The sequence below is a fragment of the Anolis carolinensis genome, unplaced genomic scaffold (genome assembly GCF_035594765.1).
Source record: "Anolis carolinensis isolate JA03-04 unplaced genomic scaffold, rAnoCar3.1.pri scaffold_10, whole genome shotgun sequence".
NCBI classification, from domain to species: Eukaryota; Metazoa; Chordata; class Lepidosauria; order Squamata; family Dactyloidae; genus Anolis; species Anolis carolinensis.
This window is the reverse complement of record NW_026943821.1, coordinates 15,266,225-15,275,256: the sequence shown is the minus strand read 5'-3', so window position 1 is coordinate 15,275,256 and position 9,032 is coordinate 15,266,225. Positions and strand designations below refer to the sequence as shown.

The following is a 9,032-nucleotide window of genomic DNA, read 5'->3' as shown; positions in this document are numbered from 1 at the left end:
GTATTCCTCGGCTCTCCCGCCCTCGAGGGGAATGGAGGGAGAGCCTCCAAGGAAAGAACTACATGTCCCGTGATCCAAAAAGGACGCCGAGGCCAAGGCTGTGTCCCTGTGCGCATGCGTAGAAGGAGCAGGAAAAGGAGTCGTGTGTCCAGTGAGTACCAGGGAGAAATGCCGGAGAAGCCAAAGGCCTCTGGGGTGAGGGAAGGAGGAGCAGGAGAATAATATCGTTGAGTTTGGAAGGAGTAGTGTCAAAAGAAAGGCGCTTGGGAGGAGGCTGGGTTCTAGTATCATGGTTGTTATTTGGTCAGAGAGAGGGAGGGAGAGAAAGAGATACACACACACAAACATATTTGGAGGCCCACAGCTTGGGAATCACTGGGATCCACTGCTATATATATATGTATGTGTATGTGTTATAATATATATATATATATATATATATATTGGCCGAACTGGTTGAGACTGCTGGGAGTTGAAGTGCACAAACTTGAAGGCCCACAGTTTGGGAATATATATATTCTGTATGGCTGTAAGGCTGTGCCCAGCCACACGTTGCTGTGGCGAAGTATGGTGGTATGGGAAATAAAGTATTGAGGAATTGGTGATAGTTAAGGTAAACGGTAAAGGTTTTCCCCTGGCATTAAGTCCATTATAAATGGGTTATATAGCTGTATGGAAGGGCCTTGAGTCTACACTGCCATATAATCCAGTGCAAATTAGATAATCTGTGGAAGAGGCCTAAGTGAGGCCTAACTCAGCCTGTCCCTTGGGCTGAGTGGGTTGCTAGGACACCAAGTGGGCAGAGATTAGTCCTCTAACTGGCAGCAATTGGATAAAACAATTATTCCTTTCCCTCTAATTAGGACTTTACTTTTCTTTTCTTTTTGTTGTATCAACCTAGAGGCATGGATGATGGGTTGTGTTGTCAGATTTCGAGGTTGGGGGGCCTGTAGTTTTGTTGTTTTGTTGGTTGCCGTGATGCCATCACTCATTTATATATATAGATAGGTAAAGGTAAAGGTTTTCCCCTGACGTTAAGTCCAGTCATGTCTGACTCTGGGGGTTGGTGCTCATCTCCATTTCTAAGCCGAAGAGCTGGCGTTGTCCGTAGACACCTCCAAGGTCATGTGGCCGGCATGACTGCATGGAGCGGCGTTACCTTCCCGCCAAAGTGGTACCTATCGATCTACTCACATTTGCATGTTTTCAAACTGCTAGGTTGGCAGAAGCTGGAGCTAACAGCGGCTGCTCATGCTGCTCCTGGGGTTTGAACCTGGGACCTTTCAGTCTGTAAGTTCAGCAGCTCAGTGCTTTAACACACTTCGCCATCGGGGATCCATATATATATATATATAATTAAATTATAATTTAATTATATATATATTATATATAATATACCCCGGTGGAGTAGTGGGTTAAAGCCTTGTGACTTGAAGGTTGGGCTGCTGATCTGCAAGCTGCCAGGTTTGAATCCCACCCGGGGAGAGCGCGGATGAGCTCCCTCTATCAGCTCCAGCCCCATGTGGGGACATGAGAGAAGCCTCCCACAAGGATGGTAAAAACATCCAGGCGTCCCCTGGGCAACGTTCTTGCAGATAGCCAATTCTCTCACTCCAGAAGCGACTTGCAGTTTTTCAAGTCGCTCCTGACATGAAAAATAATAATTATTATAATTATATATAGTGGATCCCAAGCTGTGGGACTTCAGGTTTGTGCACTTCAACCCCCAGCATCCTCAACCACTTTGGCCAAAGGTTAGTGAATTCTGGGAGTTGGAGTCTAAAATACCTGAACAACCAGGGTTTGGGAATCACTGATAAAAGAGTGCTATAGCTGTACAACAGGCATGGGCAAACTTTGGCCCTCCAGGTGTTTTGGACTTCAACTCCCACCATTCCTAACAGCCTCAGGCCCCTTCCTTTCCCCCTTCAATCAGGTTGACTTGGTATATTTTTGTTTTACTGTCTTCTGGTCTTACTTTTCCTCAGAAACATCCTGACTTTGCAAGAAGGCAGCATCTGTTACCATCCCTCTTAGTGTCTTGAGCTTCAATTCATCAGGCTGGCACCACGATGACCCTCTTCCACTTTGGGAATTGTTTTGCCCTGGCATATTTCCCGTATTTCATCACCTACAAATGCAGCGGCCTGTGAGTTTTCTTCTGGTGTTGTGAAAGAAAGATGTTGCAACTGATATAGTCTTGACTTGCTTGTGGGTTTCATCAGAGATGTTTTGTGGCCTGAGCTGAGGAACAACATGATGTTCCTACTGGTGATAGTGTCACTGTCAGCAAATAGCAAAATGCAAGAAAAGTGAGAATAGGAATGTAGATAAAGCTAAGATAGGCAACCCATGTTACTTCAAATGATGTTGGGTGAACATATCTGTCATCCTAGACCTGTGGTTATGCTGGCTGTGACTGATGGGGGTTGGAGTCCAACAAATTCTAGACACAGAGATTCCTGACCTCTGAACAAAGGGAAGTTGTGTATATTACTTTATAAGAGTATAGCTTCTTTGACATATACATCTTTGTGTTTTCATCTCTTTCAGATCAGAGTATAATGCTTTCTGGAGATGTGTACAAGCCGGAGCCACTTATTTATTTGTCCAGCTTTGTAAGGTATTGGCTACTTTTCTGTCTTTAGAACATTGGCAGGACTGAATTAGCGCATGAAAATTGGGATGTCAGCAGTGTGAGAGCCATTGGGAATAACTTTGCTAGCAAATTCTGTCTTAAGCATCCTTTCCCTGGTGAATATTTTGTTAAAATGAAGAAAATGTAATTATATCTCAATTAACAAAGAATCAATTTCTCTACTTGCCTGGATTGAGTTCCTGATCATCTGCATAATGTTCAAATACAAGACTCTTTACCCCTCAAATTCCAGAAGCTAGATATATAAACTTAGCTAGTCCAGAGCACTTTGTGCACAATGTTGCCTATGTGATAAGTTACTTCTTTTAAGGCAGCATTGTAATTGCCTTTCTTTATTGCTTTGTCTTTTACAGATGCTGTTTTTAGCAACCTTCTTTCCAACCTGGGAGGGTGGTGCGGGTGCCTACGACTTCGTTGGGGTAAGTTCAGCTCTGCTGATATTTCAGTTGCCTGCAAAAGTAGCCGTCATTTGTTTGAACCTTCTGCATGAACAAGGGTCTCCTCTGCTAAAGAGTGTTGGTGCCTCACCAAATTAACAAATTCGGGGTTTCCATAGAATTGAGCCATGGCAGTTAAAGAGGTGACAGACTGCATTAATTTTACAGTATAGATGTCCCCCTTGATTGATTCTATCCATCCGGAATGTGGCTTTCCCTATTGCCTTTGCTTCCCTATTTAAATAAAGCAAACAAGGATACTCCTTTTCAGATTAAACAGCCTAGCTGGATAGCACTATGATTTCATAATTGCTCCATTTGCTTTACCAACTCAAGAGTTGAACCTTGGAGAGAAAGGTGGTTTTGAAAGTGGAAATGTATCCCTTGGACCACCCACAGACTAGATATTATCCTACATTCTTGATGATCATGTACTAGTCCAAATAAGTAATACTGATATTTTGCTAGAGCTACTATACTGGCATCTATCAGTACTCTTGCTTGTAGCTTCTACACTTATAGATGGAGCCCCCGATGGCGTAGTGACTTGAAGGTTGGGTTGCTGACCTGAAAGCTGCCATGTTCAAATCCCACCCGGGGAGAGTGCGGATGAGCTCCCTCTATCAGCTCCAGCTACATGCGAGACATGAGAGAAGCCTCCCACAAGGATGGTAAAAACATCAAAACATCCGGGCGTCCCCTGGGCAACGTCCTTGCAGACGGCCAATTCTCTCACTCTAGAAGCGACTCAAGTTGCTCCTGACACGGAAAAAAAGTATAGAAGATATGCATTGATGTTGGCATACTAGGGGATGTAATTTCTCTTGAAGCTGTTAAAAACTAAAGTGAGAATCATGCATACTTTAATATTTCTGATTTCTATGTACACGTGTGAAAACTGGACAGTGAAGAAAGCTGCAAAGAAGAAAATCAACTAATATGTAATGTGGGGTGGTACAATTTTTAATGGATAGCAACAAGCTAAATAAGTGGATTTGAGAATAGATCAAGCGTGAACTCTCACTAGAAATGATCAAAGTGAAAGTTATATCTTGAGAGGCTACAACTCATTGGAAAATACAGTAATACATAGTAAAGCAGAAGGCAGTAGGGAAAGAGAAAGGACTTCATTGCACATGGATTGATTCAGTGAAGGAATCCATGGCCCAGAGTTTGGAAGACCTGAACTGTTATACTAAGCAGGATCCTTTGGAGGGTTCTCACTAACATCTGACTTGGCAGCAAATAATAATAACAACAAGATTTGTGGATGGTGTTTCTGGTGGCATTAGAGAATGGCAAATAAAGGAAAGTTTGTGAGCTGTTGCCCTGACCTTTTTGTTTTGTGCCAGGAATTCATGAAGGCCACTGTGGATTTGGCTGATCTTGTGGGGTTGCATCTGGTGATGTCCCGGAATGCAGGCAAAGGGGAGTACAAGATCATGGTGGCGGCCATGGGGTGGGCCACAGCAGAGCTCATTATGTCCCGGTGAGTTGGCAGAAATGATGGGCATTTTCAGGTAGTGGCACCTGATAATGGGGTGCAGATGGAACTAATACTTATTCATCTACATTAAGATCCTCTTATCCAGTGGTTCTCAATCTGAAGGTTGCCAGATATTTTGACTGGATGGCCATCTGTTGTGGGAGCTTTGATTCTATGTTCTTGCATGACAAGGAGCTGGATTGGATTGCCCTTGTGGTGTCTTCCAACTTTATGATTCAATAATTGTATGATGGAATTATTTATTTATTTACAATATTTATATTCTGCCCTTCTCACCCCAAAGGGGACTCAGGGTGGATCACAATGTACACATACAAGGCAAACATTCAATGCCATATGAAAATAGAGACATAGAGGCAATTTAACCTTCTCCAGCTTCCTGAGGGTATGCTTGATTCCAGCCACAGGGGGAGCAGCTGCTTCATCATCCACTGTGACGCTGACTTCCTCATTCCAAACATTGCTGGACGATTTTTATGGTGTCGCAAATTAGTTAAATTAGCCTCCCCACATAGTGGTACCTAAATTTCCTACTTGATAGATGCAACTATCTTTCGGGTTGCTTAGGTCAACAATGAGCAGGGCTATTTTTAAAAAAATTTAATGGTCGGGTGCTCACTCCGCCACGGGCTGGCCTCAAACTCATGACCTCTTGGTCATAGTGATTTATTGCAGCTGGCTACTAATCAGCCTGTGCCACAGCCTGGCCTTGTGTCAGTCTTGTGTTAGAAGACCAAGGTCTTCCCAGAATGTCCCACACATTTTGGCTTGTAGTCATTTACTGATGAGGGAAAGGTAACTGCACATCATCAGGGACACCTCATGATATTGCGACTTCACAAGCTGTACCTTGTGAGATGGCTAAAATGTCTGTTTTTATTGTTGCTTTTATTGTTGTTTTTATTGTTTTTATTGTTATTTTAAAGCTAAGTGTATTGTTTTAATCTATTTCTGTAAACCGCTCCGAGCCAAACTGGGAGTAGCAGTATACAAGTTTAATAAATAAATAAATAAAAATAAATAAAATAAAGTGAGCCCTTGTGATAAGTGGTGTGATTTTCTTTTTAAATTAGGGAAGATGTTTATCTGTAGTATACTGATTGGGAAGGGAGTCCTTGGATGCTTTTGGGTATGAAAAGGCAGGAATGTCTTCCTGATAGCCTTCATGTCTCTGCCAGATGTATCCCACTGTGGGTAGGAGCTCGTGGCATTGAATTTGACTGGAAATATATTCAGATGAGCATCGACTCCAATATCAGTCTGGTAAGTGCCAATTCTTATTGTTTCCTGTGAGCTCCTCTAAAGTATGATCATAGCTGATGGGGAGAAAACAAATGAAGGTTTGAGTTTTATTTCTTTTGGGTCTCTTTCGTTTCACCCACCTCCCATCCCTCATACACTCAGGCAGTGTAAGGAGTAATGGAGTCAAGATACTATCTGTGTCACTGTCTTCTGGCTGTTTCCTGGTTAAAAAATTGTGGATTAGTGTATTCAATCAGCATAACTTCTGCTGAAAAGGAATTATAATGTGTTATGTCTTCACTTTCTTTTGTACTGAGATATAATTAATTAATTAGCCAGGCAATCTTTAATTCAGATTCCTTAAATTAATAGTGAATGGTTAAACTTCACTAGTTTATTTCACTATATATTTTTTAAAAGTGGCTTTTAGATTCTACATCTGGGAGAGTTTTGTGAAAACATGGAATTGTAATCCTATATACTAAGAATGATTTAATTTCTGCAGCATAGTTCCTGGTGGAGCCAAAACAGCATACATGAGGGAAGGAGGAATAAGTGGGAAAGTGGGCTTTTATAGGGAGAAAAATCTCCAGAAAGACCACTAAAGGTTAACTACAGTTATTTGCGACAGAATGATGGCTGATAGTAGATGGGGAGGAAAACCAGAGAAGGTGGCCAGTGAATTGGAGTTGGTTGAGTGTTTATAACATTGAACAGGAATGCTCAATTTTACGTTATTTTGTTAAGGGGGTCTCTTGTGACTTGAACTCACTAGAATTGCTGCAAAAGAAACCATACAGATCATTCATTTCTGTTTATTCAGAACTTTCCGTTCCGCCTTCATTTCTTCCTGCTACTTGTCTGCCTCCAGGTCCACTATATCGCCATGGCTGCCTTGGTGTGGATGTTTACACGCTACGATTTGCCCAAACACTACCGACTACCTCTCACCTTCCTCTTGGGAATCAGTGTCTACAAGGCTTTCTTCATGGAGTAAGTGACTGGGAGTGCACAAGGAGATGGGGTGGGGACAGTTGTAGCTTTTGTTGTAGCATTGCCCACTTAAAATATGGAAAACGAGTGGATTAGTTAGACAAGTATTGCGGTTTTCATGGTGTATTAGGGGTAACTTTGAGGTTTCGTTAGAGATGAGAAGAGGAAAAATCCCACTCAGAACCACAGTTCTCAGGCTCCAATAAATTTGTTGCTGTGCAAGATATTATTTGACTTTTTAAGCTTTTGCTTAGGAATGACCATGTGTTTGGCATGTCTAGAATGCTGTCAGATGTTTTGGGATGTTGAGGTTGGAAAGTTGGGATTGGAATTGGGTAAGATTTGGATGGCTGGAATCCAAATTGGGGCACTCCACATTGCAATATCTGTGTGTGAAGTAGCCTAGGTTCAGATATCCCATTAAAGCAGGAGGGAGAGCCATTGGCACTTCAGATGCTTCGAATGACAACTCCATCATTCCTCACCATTTGCTAGGCTGGCTTTGATTTTTGGGAGATCTGGATTGAAAATGTAGCTGACTCATATTGAAGACCTTGGATAGCCTTTCTGATTTGATACAAACTTTTGCCATTTTTTCCTTCTCCCCTTATCAACATCTCCTTTTCTCTTTTCTTTACAGATCTTTTGTCCACGTCTTTCTCCTGGGCAGTTGGACAGCCCTCTTAGTTAAAGCTGTGATCACCGGCCTCCTTTCCCTGAGCTCCCTGACTCTCTTTATCACCCTGGTGCACAGTAACTGAGGGTTGATCTTTCCTCTTTCCATCTCTTTCCATGAGCTCTGTGTCCTGGGGCTGCACAACCAACTCCTGGTTGCCAAGAGAACGCAGTTTCATCTTTCCTGCTGAGAGATCAATTCCAATGGGGCTTTTAGTCTCAAGCAACAAGAATAATAATAATGACAATAAAAATAGTGTTTGTTTTTTATGGTTTGCAGATGTAATGTTAGTTTGGCTGCTGTCTTAACATGCCCATTGCACTTCCCTGGGCAGGATTGGTTGGGGTGAGTGTTGTCCTTTCAAGAGAAAATCATGTTGGTTCACTTTGTGGGGCCAAATCTCTGCAAATCAGACTTTCTCCTAGGGATCATGAAAAATTAAGGCTTCAGTTACCAGTCAGCCCTAGTCCACAAAGTGACAGAAACAAGAATGTGAATTGTTTGCTCCCAAGTCATGCCCAGTTTTTAAACTGAAAGCTGAAAGAGCAAGTAGAGAGATTTCAATAAGTATTGTTGTCATGGCAGGGATGAGGGCGTAGGCTTCTGATGGAAGAGGTGGATTCAAACTACAGGAAAGGAGATTCTACCTGAATATTAGGAAGAACTTCCTAACTGTGAGAGCTGTTCAGCAGTGGAACTCTCTGCCCCGGAGTGTGGTGGAGGCTCCTTCTTTAGAAGCTATTAAGCAGAGGCTGGGTGGCCATCTGTCGGGCATGCTATGAATGCAATTTTCTTGCTTCTTGGCAGGGAGTTGGACTGGATGGCCCATGAGGTCTCTTCCAATTCTATGATTGCGGAAGATTTAAAGTAATAAGTGGATTTCTTGGAATTTCCCCCCTAGAGAGTTGGTTTTAAAATGTATGTGATAATAGTAACATGTAAAAATTAGCCTTCTATTTAATTAGCAACTGTTTTCTATAGCTGATCAGTAATTTTATTGCAAGTGACCAGAGTCATCCTCCAACTGGAGGAAAGGTTATATCACAGCTAGCATGAAATCCATTTGGAATGAAAAGAGGGATGAAGTAATCTATCTTTTTCCAGCAGTCTCTGTGGTTTTTTTTAGTAGCCTTTTTCTTAGCAGGGCATTTTTTCAGGCTAATGACTTATCAGGCTGATTTTCAAGGTCCCTTTAGCCTTACTTATAACCTGGTTCACCAGGTAGTATAATGCTTATCGCCAAGTTTAGTGTGAAAAGACGGTCCTTGTAGTTCTGTATGCTGCTGCATGCTTTCCCACTATAGATTTAGTGGGAAAGTATGTTTGCTACTGCTACATGAATAGAACAATAGATTTTGCTAGGCCATTAAAACTTCTATATCCAATATAACCTAGAGACAGAAGGGAAAAAGCTTGGCTTCTTGCCTATTTACCGTGCATCAAGCCTGTTTCACAACTCCAGATGGGTAAAAGGGTAAAAGTAAGTTCAGAAAAATGCTGGTGACTGTTTTTGGATTC

At 42.1% G+C, this 9,032-nt stretch overlaps 1 protein-coding gene across 2 annotated transcripts; it reads left to right on the top strand.

Annotated features, from left to right (window-relative positions):
* On the top strand, nt 1–7,783 carry tmem147 (transmembrane protein 147). 2 transcript variants are annotated; one of them, XM_008117284.3, is made up of 8 exons: nt 1–151; nt 1,989–2,149; nt 2,554–2,623; nt 3,013–3,078; nt 4,449–4,585; nt 5,782–5,866; nt 6,717–6,838; nt 7,479–7,783. In XM_008117284.3, the coding sequence occupies exons 2-8, from the start codon at nt 2,073–2,075 to the stop codon at nt 7,597–7,599; spliced, it is 678 nt and encodes a 225-aa protein (XP_008115491.1). In that variant the 5' UTR covers nt 1–151; nt 1,989–2,072; the 3' UTR covers nt 7,600–7,783. The 2 variants fall into 2 exon arrangements, with proteins under 2 accessions (XP_008115491.1, XP_003225116.1); XM_003225068.4 differs by having other exon boundaries at nt 101–195.
* The last annotated feature ends 1,249 nt before the right edge of the window (nt 7,784–9,032 follow it).